General features: G+C 34.2%; 1 protein-coding gene across 1 annotated transcript; it reads right to left on the bottom strand.

The window, feature by feature from the left end:
* Positions 1-4,118: 4,118 nt before the first annotated feature.
* Positions 4,119-17,548, bottom strand: LOC124371242 (unconventional myosin-XVIIIa-like). Its single transcript, XM_046829579.1, has 11 exons — positions 17,406-17,548; positions 17,042-17,322; positions 15,752-15,871; positions 13,345-13,451; positions 13,061-13,157; positions 10,374-10,525; positions 7,105-7,205; positions 6,000-6,136; positions 5,223-5,360; positions 4,839-4,867; positions 4,119-4,197 (listed from the first exon to the last, which is right to left on the bottom strand). The coding sequence occupies exons 2-11, from the start codon at positions 17,288-17,290 to the stop codon at positions 4,119-4,121; spliced, it is 1,209 nt and encodes a 402-aa protein (XP_046685535.1). The 5' UTR covers positions 17,291-17,322; positions 17,406-17,548.
* Positions 17,549-19,521: the final 1,973 nt, after the last annotated feature.

Raw genomic sequence — 19,521 nt, 5'->3', positions numbered from 1 at the left:
GTATTCATTCATATGGAACATGGGCCTGCTGGGGTATCCGTGATGTAGGAACAATAACACGCGAGCAAGGTTCCGGGGTTGGCAGGGATGATGTCTGAATCATAGTCTAAATAAAGGGGCTCGGGCGAAGCGATTACAACATCCGCGCCATTGTCTAGACTAAACCCGCCAACATGTACGTCTGCGTCGTTTAGTTCTGTGTCACTAATCTCAAAAGTATTATAAAAACAACTGAGGAAAACACCCAATCAGAAGCGCTAAAAAGCAGAGAGTAAACTCATATGAATGATTTTTTAACTTCGACATACAACTGCGATCTGTAGGATATTTATAAAACTTTTGACCGTTCTTAAACACTCTTAGTTGACAAGTGAAGACGATCGCCCGATCTATCAGACATTAATAGAACTATTTGGAGGGAAACTTGAAAGCAGACCGCTTTTGCGACCTGAGCTCGTCATCGTTAGGTCCGGCCGCCGGCTGCGTGACGAGCCCAGCTTGTCAGTGATCCGCAATGGGTTAAGCCTAAATTAAAATATGAAATAAAACTAATAATCTTTATATATAAAAAATCTTGTATCACGATGTTTGTTTATGCTAATCTCCGACACCACTGGACTGATTTCATTAAAATTTTGTATACATGTATCGCATGGCTTTTATCTCAATTAATATACGTTTGTTATTGTGAATTTAAGGTTATTTAATTTAAGCGGTTGAGCCGCTATACATTGTGGACGGTTAGTCTGCCTCACCTTGTATTCTATCTAATAATTTATTGTAAGCCTATTTTATACTCTACCAATTAAAGTAGAAGATATGATACTTTAGTTCTTAATAGAGTACACAGGATAGCTACTGGTCTTGTTTCTGAGGCTCCACTTATAACATGGTTCTGAAGTTTAAAACTGCTGTAAATAGGTACTCGTCTCAAATCTAAAACTGTTTCACTTCAGAAACTCAGATTTTTGTGTTTTAAAGCTTATGAATGATTAAATACATGATTTTCTGTTAATACTAATGGTTTATAGCATTTTTTCAATTGGAAAATATAAATATAAATTATAAACCATTAGTTTTAAAAATAGTTGTATAGTTAATGATTCATTAATATTGAGAATTAATATTGAGACATTAAAAATCTAAGTTTCTGTGGATTTGACACAAAGTACTGTTTATAACACAGTTTGAAACTTAAGCCCTATGTTGTACTCAGGGCAGAGGGCATCCAACCTGTGTGTCCTCTTTAACCCTTTGACAGTTAATATATGTGTTTTTACATTAATTTAGTTTGAAAAACATGTATTTCATTAGATTTTAAGCGTAAACAATAGCGCTACAGCTGTAGTACGTTCAACGAAAGATGAGACAACAAATTTATGCTTATTCTTCACATAGTCATGTTCACAAAGGGAGTAAATAAGATTTAAAACAAAGCCGTTTCAACTACGGTTGAAACCAAATGTGTGAAGAACTGAAGATGAATAACGCACAATAACTATACAAATTACTTTCTTTGCAAGTAAACGTTTCAAAGTCAACAATTTTGATTAGTTTTTTGTAGAAATACAATCTTTTAAGAAATAAAACAAAAAAAATTTGCACGAAAAGGTTAATTCTTTTAGGAGATACAAAATAAAGAACAAAGCACTACAGCGCGGGACAGCAGGTGTCCCGCGCGCTACTCGGCCACTCATCACGAGTGGGACAGACACTGTCCCGGCCGACCTCTAAGGGTTAAACATTGACTGCAGCAGAGAGCAGATGCCATACAGCACAGAAGCTAAGCACATCTGTTCAGTCTCACTCTGTATAGACCAGCAGTGAAGATGTTAAATATAGCCATTTCCCAGAACCTGCAACTCTCCATTTAAAATAAGGTGGTACTACTGGATTACTTCTTGTGTTATTGAACAGCCCCCAGAGGTTTAAGAATGGTAGAAATTGGTTTGGTGATGATTTTATTTCAATCAAACTTGTACTTAGGAGCATTAAAAACTTGAGAACCAGGAAATGAATTTTATTAAAGCGTTGAAATTGGAATTTAGATTAAAAAATTATAGATTTGACTATCACTAATTGGCATCGTTTTAAGTTTAACCTTTCTACTGCCTATAAAATAGAATAGTTGGTCCAAATAGACTTGACAGTACCAATTCTCAAAATTAAGTCAGTTTCTTGTCTTCTATTCTACAATTTTTTTAAACATTAAACAATTTTGTTTTAACCCTACCAAACAAGGTGTGGCTAGAAAATAAATCCGATTTGTATTGGCAGAGCCAAAGAACGAACGCAATAAGGCTGTCGTATGGCTGATCATGTGACTCCCCCTCCCACTCCAAAAAACCAAAAATAAATTTTAAAATGTGAAGTTGTAAAACACTTTTTTTAGTTTTTTATTAAAAAGTAACAGAAAATGCCTCAAATGTATGTTTTTTACATGTTTCAAGATACCACATTATTCTGTGGATGCATATAAATATCATTTCAATTCCTGTATGATAGAAAAAAGCTTGTACAATAAAAAATTTCAAATAAATGTACAAAGTCTAAAAACGTGATTACCTTAGTAAGATATTGATAGTAAAAATTGCACTACAAGCAATCAGTTGTCTCAAAGTCGATTATTTCAATTGTATCATGTATTGAAGTATACGTTAAGATTATATTCGGTTTCCAGTGAAATATTCGGTCTATGACACATTAAACGGCAGCTTCACAATAGGTGGGTCGATCCCATCTTGCAAGAACCTCGGCGGGCTGGCCCTGCCCTTCGAGTGCTTATGGTTAATGACTGTATATGTTGACCTAAATAAAACTTTTTATGAATATTATAAATAATACAAACATTTGTTTAGTGTATAATTGTATACCTTTATTGGCTGCAGAGTTAGAGCTTCATCAAATGACAGCTTAGGAAGGACAAGCTCCAACTGTTGTCTTTTCTTATCTAGTCGCATTTCTTCCTTGGTAATATCCAGTTTCAACTGTAATCAAAATTGAAATGGTACTACAGTTTTTTTTTCATTCCAGTTTTAATGAATTTGGTATTTTAAGGTCGCTAAGCAAGATTCAAGTCTATAATTGTATACAAAACATGATTGAATTCCGAGTTTAGTTCTAGTTCACTTTCCTTTTATTGCAGCGTCAGATACCAGACGCTGTCTCAGACTTGACTCCTGGAATCTGGAGTCATATTTGTCTGAAGAGATCAAAAGTAAGTTGACAATGAAGAAGCTCAAAATGAAACATTGACATCGTTTTGACATCAGGGACACGTTTTTGTCATCGACTTTCTTTGGATCTCTTCATATAAACATGACTTCAGATTCCAGGAGTCTAAGTGACTGTATACTAGTTCACCTATCTTTGCCACAGCAAAAATCGCATAAAAGAAATCTTAAGATGATATCCTCATTGGTGCAACCTCTATCACTTACTCGTATCAAGCTCTGCTCTTTCTCCAGAACTTCTTTCCTTCTTCTCTCCACCTCTTGGAGTTTCTCATTTGCTCTTTGCTCCATCTCCTTTGCCTCTTCCAGAGCCTTCTGGCTATCTTGTTGACTAGCCTGTGCTGCCTTGGAAGATAACAGAAAACATGACATATTATATATGTTGAGGAAGGAGCATTGTTGGGTTTATTTATTTCAATCACTATATTACAAAATCACAACGACCAATATTATGAAAATTTTTATTTCGAGAGGTCTTCCAATAGCAAGGCTATCATAGTCAGACACTAATTACAACGAGTAAATTTGTTTATTTTTAATAACAGTTAGACATACGTAATTTGAATATTAATTTGTCCTTTGTGGTGTAGTGTGTAAAATAAATAAATAGTGAACTTGGAATTATACTATGTAAAATTTGGAAGTTTAAGATTACAAAATAACTTTTTTTATATAATTTTAAAATCTGATTTGGTCATACGTAACTCTCTTGTATGTTTGAACCACAGAATTACAATTGGTACATTTCTAACAAAATGTACTACACAACACTTTTTGGTGAGTTACCTGCACAACACGATCAAAGTAATCAGATTTTGCAGCTAAGTCCTCTTCGATCTCACGTAGTTTCCACCGCTGAGTCTCCAGCGAAACGTTCCCTCTCCCTTAGTCTCCGCCTCTCCTCCACAGCTTCCGCTTCGGCTGTTCGGGCAGCTTCAAGAGCTCCATGCACTTCTGCCTTGGCCTGCAACACATTGAGGTAGTAATTGTTGTAAATAGAATCAAAAGGATGTTGAGGAGGATAAAAGGAAGCCTAGGATCAAAGATTATAATTTATAAACATTTAAATTTCCTTTTTATCAATTTCTTGCTATGCAATTAGACTTGATTAAAGCTAATTGATACACAATATTACAGATATTTAAAAAATTCCAAACAACATTCTGGATCGATACTTGGATCAACGATACAGCCATGTTAATTACTGCAGTGCCCATGAGTGTTTCTGCACTCCAGGTTGAGTAAAATCACAATATTTTCAACTAAGTAGCTCCCGATACCAAGAAGATAAGAAAACCAGCTTAATTGAAAAGTGAACATTGCTGCATGTCTTACCCAGCAGGGATCACTTCTGGCTGGTTTATACCTTCCAGTTGAACCTACCACTGGGCATAGCAAAAACCGATGTGTCACTTAAATCTGGGCAACCTTATGGATGTCCAGAAGCAGCACATCACTAACCGCAAATGACGACATTCTGGGGTTCAAGGGCAATTTTATAGGTCTAGTCTGCTGCGGAAGATGACTGTTGGAGTTGGTGGGGTTTGTTCCCTAACCTCAGAGGTTCTTGCTAGTCTCAACAAGGGTGTGCCACCCCCTGCCTACTTTGACTGGAGAGGCTGGTTCTGAGCCTTCTGGGGAGACATGACTTTGAGATTAGTGCCCTAATTCTTCCTCATGGATCTCGATAGGAGGCGGCTCCTACCCCCCAACCTTACCCATCCTGAGTTTCCTATCACTCCAGAAGCAGCGCTAAGGTTCTTATAGGACTAACTGTAATTTATAAGCTTCTTGTCCTAGGAGAAATGAAATTGTTGCATGTCTATAAATAGTTAAATTGGAAGTTATTGGTATTGAAATCTAGTAGAGATCAGTGTTACAAAGTCATTAATTTGTAAGAGTTGCTAAGAATCGTTTAATTAAAATTGGAAGCTGTCCGTGTGGTCTCACAAAAGTAGGTTGAGGACCAGATATAGCACAATTCAGTACCTGTAACATATCAAAAGATGCAGTGCCGCTAACTCCTTGTAGTTTGGCTAGTGCATCCAGTTTTGCTCTCTCTTCGGCCAACGACAACTTGTCTGTTGCCAGCTGGGTCTGTTCAGACATCACCTTCTCTTGCATCTCCTATACATGACAAATCAAAAGTAATTACAGATATCTTGAGCACAAAAAATTAAAAACAAATATATTTTCTTTAATCAAATTCAAAATAAGATGTCTTATAATGTACTGTGGATAGTTTATAACTTTGGATAATTCAGAACTTTGGATAGTTTAGAACATTGGGTAGCTGCATTCCACATAATCAAGTCCCTAGTGTACTATTGGATAAAGACACAGGCATCGTATTGTACACAGTTGATGCAATAGTATATGACTAGTCAAAGGCAACTGTGAATGACTGGCAACAGTCTGTGACTCATGAAAATTGCACATCAAAAGACATTTATTCGTATGTTATCTTCCTCTCACTGTGCACACTCTTGTTGAAGGCTAATTATAAAAAATGTAATATTTTAAACAAGACAATCTATAAAATGCAAGAAAAACAACCAAAATAATATGTTGATATGTTTTCTGTTCATCTTGAATATGATGGATCATTGCGGTTTTTAGTGCTAAACTTAATTTTTTCAAACAAATCAATATTATGTAACTGAATTCCAAAATAATGATTGAAACTTTACCTCGAGGCTTTTCCTCTTAACGTAATACTGTTCCTCCATAAACTTTTTTTCCTGATTTAGCTGTTGCTGTTTGTACTTGAGCTGAGTTTGTTTCATGTTTTAGCTGTTTTGATATTTCTTCGTTCTTTATTTTTTCATCTTGCAATTTTGCTTCCATTTCTTCTAACTCTTTTTCAGACGAGTCTCTCTGTTTCTCCAACTTCTCCTGGAGTGCTGCAACACAACACACAGGAATAGTTCACCAAATGTTCACCATTTTGTTCATATTAAAGAAATAATACATTTTTTCCTCTTACCTATTAAAAACTATGTGCCAAATTTGGTCTCTTAGGTTTACTATTTTTAGAAATAATAATTTGTTAATAGAACATACAAAATGGTAGCTGGGGGCTAAACAAAGTAGAGATTGGAAAAAAAGTTATTCTTCATTTTTAGCTTAGAATTACATTCAGAATTTTAAAATACATATCCAGCCCAACCTTTTTGTTACACCCTGTATACAGGGTGAGGTAGAATTCCCGTCCGCGATGTATAGCGGCTGAACTGAGAAACCTAACTTCTTCGCTCTAATAACAATCATATTTTAACAGACAAAAATACTAAAAAAATGGTACTTTTTGGGAAAGGAAAAGAGGGAGGGACGGCTAGTGGTAATTTTTTCAAATGTGAATGTACGAGTAGGTTGAACCTTACCTCATTTTAAAGGTCTCTCTCTCTCTCTCTATTTACTGATAATTTTGAAGATAAAGTTTTAAATCATTTCACTTTTTGTATACAGTGAGGTAGGTAACTTGGTTTTGTGTGAAAATTAAAATTTACATTTGCTGTTGTTATATATTATAAAAATAGAACACTAAATTTTCAAAGATTGTAATCTATCCTATTCTTCAGGTGTTATAAATCCTCAAGATGTAAGGTTAAACATACACAAAATATGCAAAAACTAAAAAGTGTTTCAACTTGCAATGAAGTTGCCACACACTAAAAAAAAAAAAAAACAAAAATTAGCATATACCTGACTGATGCAGCAAAATCATGAGGTCCAGACTGGACTGAACCTAGAGCACGACACAACACATGCTGCATGCACCAGGTAAGGTGGAAGATTTCTTCAGCATCCAAGTTTGTGTGGAAGAGTCAACTTAAAAGTGATGATCATTTTACTTAAGACGATCACTCACCATTCAATATCTTTTCTTTCCTATGGAGATCCTCTTCTTTCTCAGATATCTGATTAGCTTCTAGAGGCTTCCAAGTTTGGACAGGTGGTTTGTGTTCTTCTCTAAAAAGTAGTAAAATCATTGTTTAAATTTTCTAAATCGTTCTAAAAATTAGTAGGCAATATTTGTCAGTGGTAAATTTCAACTATATTGTCCAAAACACTTATTATGAGGAAATATGTTATTGAGACAATAATCAGAAAAGTTGTTAACACAGTCTTCTTCAGTTTATTTATGGAAAATTCTGTTGTTGAAGAAATAGGAAACAGGAATATTTCAGTATTGTTGGCAGTACACATCAGATGGCACTGCTAGCTAGTTACCACAACATTACTATATTATAAAAGTACGAGATGGGTAATTTGAGATAAATTTTTGAATCTAGGCATATTAATTAAATGAAATAAAAGCATATTGGTGATGGTGAAACATGAACTTTTTACACATGGTAACAATTTGTAAAAGCTGTGAAAACTAAAATATGTTAATGTAAAAATATGTTAAATTTACCTAAAAAATATAATATTTTTTAATTTTTTTATACGTCCAAATTTATGAAAAAATATGTTTACTTAAAAAATGAAATACTTATTTTATCACAAGTAAAGTTGTGTCAGTTTTAGTGTAAAAATAAAAGTTATGTATGAATCCACAATATTGTTTTATGCATTATTGCCCTAAGCACTTTAGCAGGATTCCAGGCTAACTATAAAAATAATGCTAAAGGCTAAGATTCAAGATTCAAAAAGTCTTTATTTGTGAAATACATATCATGTACAAGAATAGTGTCAAGTAATATTACTTTCATAATAAGAATACTGTCAAATAAAAAACACAAATTTGCCATTAAAATACCATTAAATTAATTATATAAAGATAACAACAAAGTATATGTATATAAAACAGTCAGTCAGCTAAAACAGTTATAATACATTAAACCTTCAAAAAGATATATCTCTGTAGAAGCTATTTGACAAAACCGAATCTACACCATATCATAGATATAACTGTGTAGGGGAAGGTGAGAGAAAATAATTTTGATTCCAAGATCTCCCAGGCAATCGCCACAGATCACCATCAACTGCTTTATCGTTGTTCTCTGCTTTGTGCTGCCATCATACGCCTAGTTTTGGAACTGCTAATGGAAATATCTATTGACAGTACCATTGTCCTTATTCATTGCATGTTTTTATGCCTAAAGATGCTATCTAGTAATCTAAATATATATAGAAATACAATTTTTGTATGTATGTCCTTTATAGACTCAGAAACTATTTGAACGATCATTAAGAACATTTGTATATATGTGTATTTTTCCTCGGAGAAGGTTTATATGCTATGCCCATTGATGTAACTCACCACAAGGCAATGCTGCAAAAATATAGTTATCAAAGCGCCTGCACATTATAAACTGCAATTGCGAGACAGTTATGTATATTAAATAGCCAAACACTATTTGAAGGCACTAAGTTTTGATGTATATTTGTCTTTAAAATAAATTTTCTGGTTGAACTCAAAGCTTGAGTGTTAGTCCACTTTATAATAAAGTACATGTACGGGTACAATGGCTATAAACATACACTTTTGACAGATTTTCTTGATCATGGCAACAAGGTAAACTCTACATCGGCGTTGGAAATATAATTCACTTGAACCAGTTGTAGTGCTCATACACAGGCAAAGCTTACAAAAGCGTGTGAAGCCACAGGAAACAGCTAGTAATATATGAAAAGTTTTATTTATTTCTTCATTGACAATGACTTAGCTGTTTTTCATAAAAATTCCTTCCAGCTCCTCTTGATATTTTATAGAATTACTAGACTTGTTTGTAACTCCCTGCAGCAGCTAATGTTTTACCGACATGTTATTTTTTTGCAGTTATTTGTACAAGACATTTCATTTTCAGTTCATTGTAATTGTATTTTAATTTGATAATATAATTTTCTTGTATAAATGAGTATTCATTTAGATTTAGTTTACCTTATAGGCTTAATAATTTTTCAAATGCCACCATATTATAGGGAATTTAATAAAATTTACAACGATATATAACATACAGTAGTTTTGTACGGATAGAGTTGTTAAAATAGTAAAACCATGAGCATGTTCCTCCACGACGAAGCGGCCCAATCAATTTAACCTTGCACACGAGGCGCATAATGGTAATTCAAACAGGAGAAGGGCAAAGATTTGTTAGCAGGTTTTTAAGTTTTTGTCTTGATTAGGGTTATCTTTTCATGATAGTTTTATCTACAGATGGCAACACTGAGCAAATGTTAAGAGTCGAATCTTACATACTGTTTGTTGTACAACCTGTCAATATGTAATTTGCGTTCTTCAACGTTGTGTTTAAAACACTGGATAACAGGTGTTTTATTATAACCAAAATTGTTGTCAAGATACTAACCTGTAGTTTAGTGTAGTGATGTTTCAACAAATATACACGTAAGTTGAGTAAAAAAATCTGATTACATAAGTACTAATTAAGTATATTAGAGAACTTAAAAATGATTCTTAATGAAAGTCAGATGCCATTTACAGGTAATGAATGCATCCACTGACGTGGATCAGCATTTGCCAACAAAACTAGATAATTTTATTTTCTCATATTTGCTTTTGCTTTTATTTATTAAATCAAACTTCATTTCAAAACCTTTGGGTTTGGTATTTAAAAACCGACCATTATTATCACAACTTTAACAATATACCTAAGATTGAATTCTTGAAGCATATTTTAACCCTTTGTGATCAGGAGGCCACTAATGTAGCCATAACTATTCTCTCGTTTGGCTTGAATGAAGTCTCAGGTGGTTGTACTCTCAGTTCACTGACACCCACAGTGCCCGGCTGTGTTATGCGTCACCATGTAATCACTTTGTCTCGGACTTAAATGCTACAGTAACACTGATACTTGGACAACAAACAATTCTGAACGATTTTTACTATGGTATATGCTGCAAATAGGGAAATATTAATTTAGTTACTTATTTGGCTGAGAGATTGCAGCACTTTCTGTCTGCCGATGAGCTGAAGGACAGGATATTGTCATAAGTCGCTGACCTGATGCAGAGAACAGCCATGGCCATTTTAGTGGCCTAGCAATCTGAGAGGACAAACAAAAAAGTTTAATGCTGATTGCAAAGGGTTAAGAGGAATCAAAGTTTATCCCGTTATTTCAAGAGCCACACAAGCTCAGTCCCTAATTCTATATTACAAATGATAAACATTACCTTGAGGAGGTAGTCACCAGCTGCCCGAATAATGTGAACTGCTCTAAGGACATCTTGTGGAATTGCATCAGCTGTCTCATGTCCTCAGCTTGCTCCTCTCTCAGTCTCCGCACCCTCTGGTTGTGCTCATTAATCAGCTCTGCTTCGTTCTCCTACAGATTGAACTTTATTTAACAAAAGGTAATGGATTCATTCAAACCATTGAAGTTCCTATGAAAGTGTACATCAAACTATTGTCAGTTTAAACATAATATTACAAACTAATTTCTGTTCAACTAGAACTTACATTCTGCGCTATGTAGTTTTTTGTAGCAGTAATGAATAAAATTTAATGAACTTTATTATACATTCTCTTTTATGTAATGACAGACATATGGATTTTATATTGTTTTAAATCATTTTCAAATCAATCTCTGGTCTTAGACGAACATAGGAAATTTGATTTGTAATGTCCTCTAATTTCCTATTTTCCTAATTCCTATTTCCTTGTACCCCAAATTAAGATAGTGGTTTTGTCTTTGAAAGTAAATCAATTATCATCTCTTCACAACAAACACAATTTTGTGAAGTTCAACACTAACATGAAAAAAAAATTTTGTATTGCACATGAGGTGGTGGTTATAAAACCATCTCTGGAAGTTATTTCATGTAACAAAAATTACAGACACTGCCACGGCTAAAATAGCATATCATGCTCTCTTTTAGAATCTCATCTCCGTTATGGTATCTTATTATGGGGAAACTCTTCAATAGGCAACCTACATCGCATCTTAGTAATCCAGAAAAAGGCAGTAGGAGCACTGACTGGCTTACAACAGAGAGACAGTTGTCGTCCATTCTTTGTCAACTTATCAATATTGACGGTCACGGCTCTCTATATTCTGGAGGCAGTTACCTTTGTTCACAATAATGGACTACCAAGAGGTCGTGACATCCATCATTACAACACTCGAAGGGCAGAAAACTTTCATCTTCCTGTGCATCGAATTGCCTTGTTTGAGGAGAAGCCGTCATACATGGGTATGAAGCTGTGGAACTATTTACCAGAAGATCTGAAGAAGAGTAACACAAAGGCTTTCAAGAGTGAAGTAAAGAAGTGGCTACTAGAAAATCCCTACTACACCATTGAAGAATATCTAGAAAGAGAATTTTGATGGAAAAAACAAGACCAATTTATTGTATACAAATTTTAATATTGTTAGTTTTAAGGACGCTGTTACTATTCTCTATGAATATGTAAATAAAGAATATTGTCTATTCATGTTTAATTACAATGTTTTTAGGCCCATGTATTTCTTTATATAGTGGCTTCTTTTACAACCTTAGCATACATCATTGCACACAGCTCCACAAGCTGTTGCCATGATATTTACATTAGGTTTTTTTTATCTCATTTATTCTACAACTTTTCTGAAGTTATCTTTAATGATTACTGAAAAATAAATATTTGTCAAAAATGCAAATCTTATGTCTCATGTCTTTAAGGAAGTTGTTTGTAAGGAGGGTATCTATCAAAATTCAGAACAGAAGTTTCCTCACCTTTCCAGACCTTTCAGGTTTATTTTTTTAGATTATACCAAAATGAAGAGGCCTAAAAATAAATAAAGTGTTTTTTATTTACCTTTTTATTGAAGAATAAATTATGCACATATAAGGAAATGTATAATACGAATTTTAGACTGTATAATACCCACTTGTCTCACACAACAATAAACACGATTCCCTTGAAAAGCTGATGAAAACAATGTAAACTGACATCTGATTTCAAACTACGATAACACTAATCAAATTTGAAAATATAAATGTAATTTATAAATATCTTACAAAAGCTTCACCATTTAAAAAAACTAATAACTCAATTCAAAGTAAGCTGTAAAATATAGGGTTCATTTCTAAAACCGTTCCAAGCATGTATATATATGGTTGTCTTATAAATGTTAAAACATCTCTATCAATTTTACAAATGGACAGGATATTCTTAGTTATTACACTAGAAAAAATCGTATGCTTGACATACTCTGAACACAAATGATATATTACACAGATATCCTATGCTTGTAATACAAGTGATATAATTTCAAATCACTAGATTCCAATTCATGGTCAAAGAACAAGCCAAGCAGTTCAACATCCATTACCCTACTTGGCTACAACACTTATTTAGCTCTGAATACTTCACTTAACAAAATACACTTCACAGAAACGAAAAATGTTTTTATTTAGTTCCCAAGTCCAACAACACATGGACAAGTCAAAAACGTCACACTACATGAAGACAAATGTTCTACTACACAATTGATAGACCGTATTTGGTAACTATAGTTAGGTGGCTCTGAATGGATTCGGGAGCACCCGAAGTACCTTGGGGTGGCTCTAATTGGAGCTAGGAACATCCAAAGTAGTTTGGAACGGCTCTAATTGGAGCTGGCAGCACCTGAAGTGGTTCAAGATGGCATTAATTGGATCCAAGAACACTCGAAGTAGTTCAAGATGGCTCTAAACAGAGTCAAGAGCACCTGAAGAAGTTCAAGGTGGCTCTGACCAGAGATGGGATCAACCAAAGTAGTTTGGGGTGACTCTGAACGGACCCAGAAGCACTCAATGTGTCAATAGTTCCCCACACAGGCTTAATCTTTGCCAACCAACAAAATAGGGTTAAGAAGGAAAAAGAATATAGCATTAAGTACCTTAAGTCGAGCAATCCTTTCTTTGAATTCATCTCTTAGTTGATCTGATAGCTCTTTCTGCTTGGTAAGACGATCTTCCCATGACTCGATTTCTCTCCTGAAAGAAGGGGGAAAATAATTTGTAAATAAAGATTAAATAAAAGTACAAGTATGTGATCTATATCTAACAAAACAAAGTGCTGAGGCAACAATTATATTTAACTAATAATAAATGTAAAACTTATAATGATTTTTAAAAAGGGCGTATTTTGGTGTTTGAATTAAAAATACTAAAGAGTTGTAACCTGTGCTGGACTTCCAAAGATTCAAATTCCATCTTGTGATATTTTTCCATCAATTTTATCTTCTGTTGCAGTTCTTCATTATCTAGGGTTACTTTCCGGACTTCAACCTATACATATAATAAGTAGTCAAATAAGCTTTAAACAGGTACAAGAGATTTTGCTCATCACTTACCACAGGCTTTTGCATACAAAACCACATCAAAATATATATGTAAAAGTACGACTGGATGATACAGTAAAATTGAGATAGTTTAAAAATATCTAGAAAAAGTAGAAATTTTACAAATTTAACCAAATATCAGCTGATATACCTCTAATTACTCAGAAATACAATGGGAATATTGAAAATATAAACAACGTACTATCTAACTAACATGGCAGAAATTGTTCAAAATGCAATGACTACCGAAGATAGTGTGAGGATATAGTATAATAATTTGTATGGTGTAAAGTCTCTACCTAATTTGTATGATTCTCAGGTTATTTTATCCAAACCACCTCAAACTACACAAAACCTTGAACTACTGATATATCATTATTTGTATTATCACTGGGTAACACACTCATGTAATGTCTAGGCTACATTTCAAGGTTCAAAAAGTCTTTATTCGTGGAATGCACATCATGTACAAGAATAGTGTCAAGTAAAACATAATTTGATAGACAACTTGATAGGCACAACCCTTGTGTGGACATAAACCTAAAATGTCTCTGTTTTATCTAGTTAGGATAGGATTGTTTAACAGTTGAATATAAAACCTAATTTTTATTCATTACGATTTTTAGATACTAAAGCACGGAGAGAGGATGACAACATTAATTAAAATTTTTCTGAATAAAATATAATTGAGATTAAATGTTTATTCAAGCTTTCTGATGACTCCAAGAAATTAATCTTAATGTTGCTGTGTTTGATTACTCAACTTGACCACATTCATTTTATACTCTTTTTATCACGCACAAATTTGTCCATTTAATCTTTACTGTATCTCTTATAGCTTTCAAGATCCTTTCAGTGTGTATAAAATTTGGAACATTTAATGCGGTGGATAAAAGGCATAAGATACACATGTACAACAAAAATTGCCAAACACTATTCAAAACACGCTTTCATTATAGTATTGCTGTATGGGGTGGCACCACAACGGAAATATGCGACGTATACTCATACTACAGAAAAAGGCCATCAAAATACTGAGTAATTCCAAATTCAAGGAATTTTGCAGGAATAACTTAAAGCAATTTAAAAGACTAATGGTGGTAAAACCTACACATCCTAGCGACAGTGAAGCATTAAAGCACCGGAAAATGGCAGAGAATTATGCACGGCTACACCACTATAACACAAGATATGCAAGCACCTTGCATAAGCATACTTCAACTGAGAATAGTCAAAGCTACGCTGGCTCTAAGACTTGGAGTGTATTATCAGAGGAGTTGAATAAGACGGACAAGAAACACTTTGGATACAGCATCAAGATTGGCAACAGAACCAATCATTATTCTACTCACTGAATGAGTTTTATGAACGGAAGAACCAAAACAACCAAAGTTAAAGCTTTTTTAGTATTGTATTTTATGATGCCATTACTTGGAGTTTATGTAAGTGAAGATGATTTGACTTCTCCAGTTAACACTGTGTTATTATTTAAATAAATACTATTTAAATTGCCTGAGGTTAGATTTTATGGGAACCTAACCTTACAATAAAAATACACCACATAATAACAAAATCCACAGGTATCACTCCAGACATACTTCATCCTTCACTACAACTCATCATCGCCTCATCCTGTACTCAACATTGGCTGCAGACTATATAATTATCTCCCAGAACAACTGAGAAGAATGAGAGGACAGGATCTGAAGAGAGCTCAGTAAATACAGACAGAACAACCCTACTACAGCCTAGCTGAGTTCTACTACAATAGCAATTGATTTCATTATATAAAAAGGTAACCAATTTTATTGTACTATGTAACTTTCTGATGTTAACAACATTGTAATTTTACATTCTGTAAACTGTTTTGATGCCTTTGTATTTCTCTATGAAATGACAAATAAAGAAATTGATAGATTGACTGACGAGTGTTTGCCTGTATATGTAATGGTTTTTGGCAATAAACAGGCTTATTGAATGATGATTAAAGCATTATAAGTGACAGATACTAGATAGCTCAATGATTATAGGTACATGGAATTATTGTTTAAATAGAGAGAAATGTTTAAAAATATTGTTTAACAAATACAACTTTTATGCAAATCACAAACATGAATCGACTTTTATACTTCTTTTATTTGCTTGTTGACAATTTATATAACTTTAAAACAACTAAAATAAAACCAGGTAGTCTGACAAAACAGCGTTTTAAGATTCTACACACACATTATAGTATACTATTTGTACCTCAAGGTCATTTACAACTTCTTTATTCCGTTCCTTATCTTCATTTACCTCCACACCTTTCGAAGCTTGACTATGAGCTTCAACATCCAATGTTGTAGGTAACGTATTACTTGAAAGTACCTGAAAATCAATTATTCAGAATCAATAAATAAAACTGCTAAATGAGTATTTTATTGTAAACCCTAAAGCACATACTGTGTTCGAAATTCAAAGTGGTTATTCTATTATCAGTATTCAGTAAGCCTTTTTAAAAATATAGGAAAATATTTATACCTTTTCCAAATTAATATTGTTATACCATTTTCTTAATGGCAAAAAATATTTCTAAATTTAGGATAACACAAATTGGCTTTTTCGTAAGTTTCAAAAATTAAAGCACACCTTTTAAAAAACTGGTATTTACTCTATTATTCGAATTTGAACATTAAAACACTGTTACAACTTAAACAACTATTAAGCGCATGCAATAAAGTTAAAAACAACGAACATAGAATTTCCTGGTTCCTGGAACCAGTTTTTTTTTCTACATTATCAGTTATGGTGTGTATCACATGTTGGATCTGTGCATCTTTGTAGTGCAGTAATATTTTGTTTAAGCGGGGTTTTCCTCTTCTTAGTCTTGAATATCTTTACATGAATAAACTAGCAGTTACCCGTGGCTTTGCAATGCAATTTTCAAAATCAAAGTCCGTAGCTTTCTTAGTGAATTCACTTAAGGTGATGTAATATGATAGAGCCCTATGTATTTTCCATTAGCAGTAAGCATATATCAGGTATATATTAGTTCAGTGTTTATCATTAAGAGGATGAGAGATTAAGCGAAATTGCAAAATTGTAACAGGCTGTTACTTCAGGTTTTATTCATGTAGGAGCACTTCTGGTTCGAATGAATTTTCTTACTAACATACTGTACCACTGAGTAAAGGTTTCTGGAGTTTATCAGGTGTCCTGTTAGTGCCACTATGTAAATCCTAGTTCTGTATGATTGTCATATCTGGCAACAATAGATCTATTTTATGTGTATAAATAAGTGCTCTGTTTCTGGTCTAATACGCACTTGGGTATAGTTTATCATTTATTAAAGCTGTGGACACTCGTCAGAAAGTTAATTTTATTTTTTTGTATGTCTGAAAGTGAAAAAACTTTCAGACTTATTCATTATTCTTAGGTACAAACGGTACCAAAATGGTGGGTGCATTTAGCAACATAAACACAGAGTCGGGTCGGATATAGGCTTAAAAAAGTCAAAATACTTTTTAGGAAAACAGGTTTAAGATTTGAACTGATTACCTCTAACAGCTGCTGTATCCTGTCCTGCTGCTTCTGTAGCTGACTCTCCATCAGCCCCTGCCTCTCCGTCTGCCGGGCCACCAGTTGTGCAAGTTGGCGCTCCTGATTGTCCAGCAGACGACGTTGTCGTGCACACACAGCTGCCAGGTCGCTCTGCGCCGTCTGCAACTCTACAGCAGCCAACAGCTGTGCCTCTGTCCGCTGCAGAGCTAGTGCCATCTGCTGACTCTGCTCTGAATTACGAATCATCGTCTCTCCAACAGACTGTGTGGTCTGATCCTCTATGAAACCAAAGTCGCTTTAGTTAAGAAAAAATTCACAAAATGGAAATCTTTATTAATCCATAATGTAGTAAACTAGTTACCTGGTGAGTGTTTATGTTGTTTTACAGGTTCCAGTGGAGCAGCAAGTACAGGGCCTTGCTTATCAGAAATTTGTTTATCTGACAAACCTGTTTTCCTCCTTAGGGATTTCCTGCTCTGCACTAGACTGTGGTTTTATTACTGGTTTGGCTTCTGGTAATATGCCAGAGCCTCCTAGCCACGTAGGTAGACTCTCTGCAAAAAAATCAATATAAAGTGTTTTCTGAGTGAGTAAAAAATATACAGATTATTGTTACAACATAAATGTAATGTAACATCGTACCGTTAAAACCTTTGTTTACCTTCTGCTGGTGGTGGTTTCACTTCACTTTTAGAAACTGGAGGAATCTCTTTTTTGGTTTCCTGCTGATTTGAAGACAGCAACCAGTCTTCTTGAAATCTAAAAGCACACCATAAACATTTTAAATCCTCATAATCAATTAACTCGTAGCTTGAAATCTAAAAGCACACCATGAACATTTTAAATCCTCATAATCAATTAAATCGTAGAATTCAATAATTTAGAAAATAATTACCACACAGTCAACCATACTAATATAGAAAATCATATATTTATCTATATATAAAGATAATAATCACTGTAATTAAATCCAGGTGATATTAGAAGGTTAAAAATACTGACTCACAGCAGAGAAGCAGGGGGTGTGGTGGTTTCCCTGCGTCTGCCCAGTCCAGGTCTTTCGAGCCACCCCTGACGATGGAGTGTACTGCCCTGGTTTCTCCACGCTGTTGTCTACACCAAGTGAAGCCGTTTATTATAGAAAATAATGTAGATTATCACTATCATTGTGTAAATTTCTCAACTACCTGTCTACTAGCCAAAGTTTTCTAAATCTCCAATTCATTACTTTACAAATATACTCTGTTAACTGTATGTAAGTTACATAATTTGATAGCTAAGGGAAAATATAAGTGTATATTTGTACACTTTCTACATACTTTTATCAAAGTGTGTTTCTCAACTTATAAAAAGCTTTGACTTTGTTGACTATAATATACTGCTTGACAAAGCTGGAATCATTTGGCATTCAAGGAGTTCCTCACAAATGGCTAAGATCATTTCTCAGACACAGAACACAAGACGTTCAAATTTCAATGCAATAAATCTGAGCTATGGAGTCCCTCAGGGATCCATTCTCAGTCCAATCCTCTTTTTGATTTAAGTTAATGACATAGGGACATCATTAATGCATGGACGACTCATGCAGTATGTTGATGATACAACTATCTGTTTCAGCTGAAAATTACAATGAAATTTGGAACTTCAATCTTTAGTTGATCTTCACAATTTAAACTCCATCAATCTCACAACAAATTTTGAAAAATCAACTGTATTGAATTTTTCTTTTGCAACATACAGAATTACAGTCTGGACCTGACACAATGTTGGAAGATGCAATGCTGGAAGAGGTCCATTCAACAAAATTCCTTGAAATACACCTGGATCAAAGATTGACATGGAATGATCAAATCAATACTGTCTGTGCCAAGCTATCCTCAAACATTTATATCTTGAGATTGTTAGGTAAATACTGCCCAATTTAAGTGCTGATGTCAGCGTATAAGGGTCTCATTTACCCACACCTCTTACGGAATAGTGCTTTGGGAGCATGTGCAAACACAGAATTCATAAAGGCATTTTGGCTTCAGAAAAAAGCTGTTCGAATTATTGCAAAATTAAAACCCAGAGAGTTGTACAAAGAGGCTTTCAAAACCCTGCAACTATTGACACTCTCCAGTCTATACATCTTGGAAACCACATTATTTTGTATGTATAAATGTTCCTTGACAAGTGGCCAAGACACTCATAGGTATGAGACAAGGGGCAGAGAAAACTACCAAACTGGAAGACACAGAATGGTAGTTTTTTGAACACTTGCCCTCACAAGTGGGTTTAACTTCATTAATAGGTTGTCACATTATAAAAAAAAAACCTGAACGCTTAAAGCAGTAAAAGCTTGCCTAAACCCTGTTTAGCAATTATTCAGGTATTTTATAATGTCGGCAAGTTTCTGGCATGTAAATGGGAGACCACCCATTCGGCTGACTGACACCGGAGCTGGAGCTGTGATTTGAAAATTGAGATAAAAGAAGAAT

The sequence above is a fragment of the Homalodisca vitripennis genome, unplaced genomic scaffold, assembly GCF_021130785.1.
Source record: "Homalodisca vitripennis isolate AUS2020 unplaced genomic scaffold, UT_GWSS_2.1 ScUCBcl_1151;HRSCAF=4421, whole genome shotgun sequence".
In the NCBI taxonomy this organism is placed as follows: domain Eukaryota; kingdom Metazoa; phylum Arthropoda; class Insecta; order Hemiptera; family Cicadellidae; genus Homalodisca; species Homalodisca vitripennis.
This window is presented reverse-complemented; position numbering and strand designations above follow the sequence as displayed.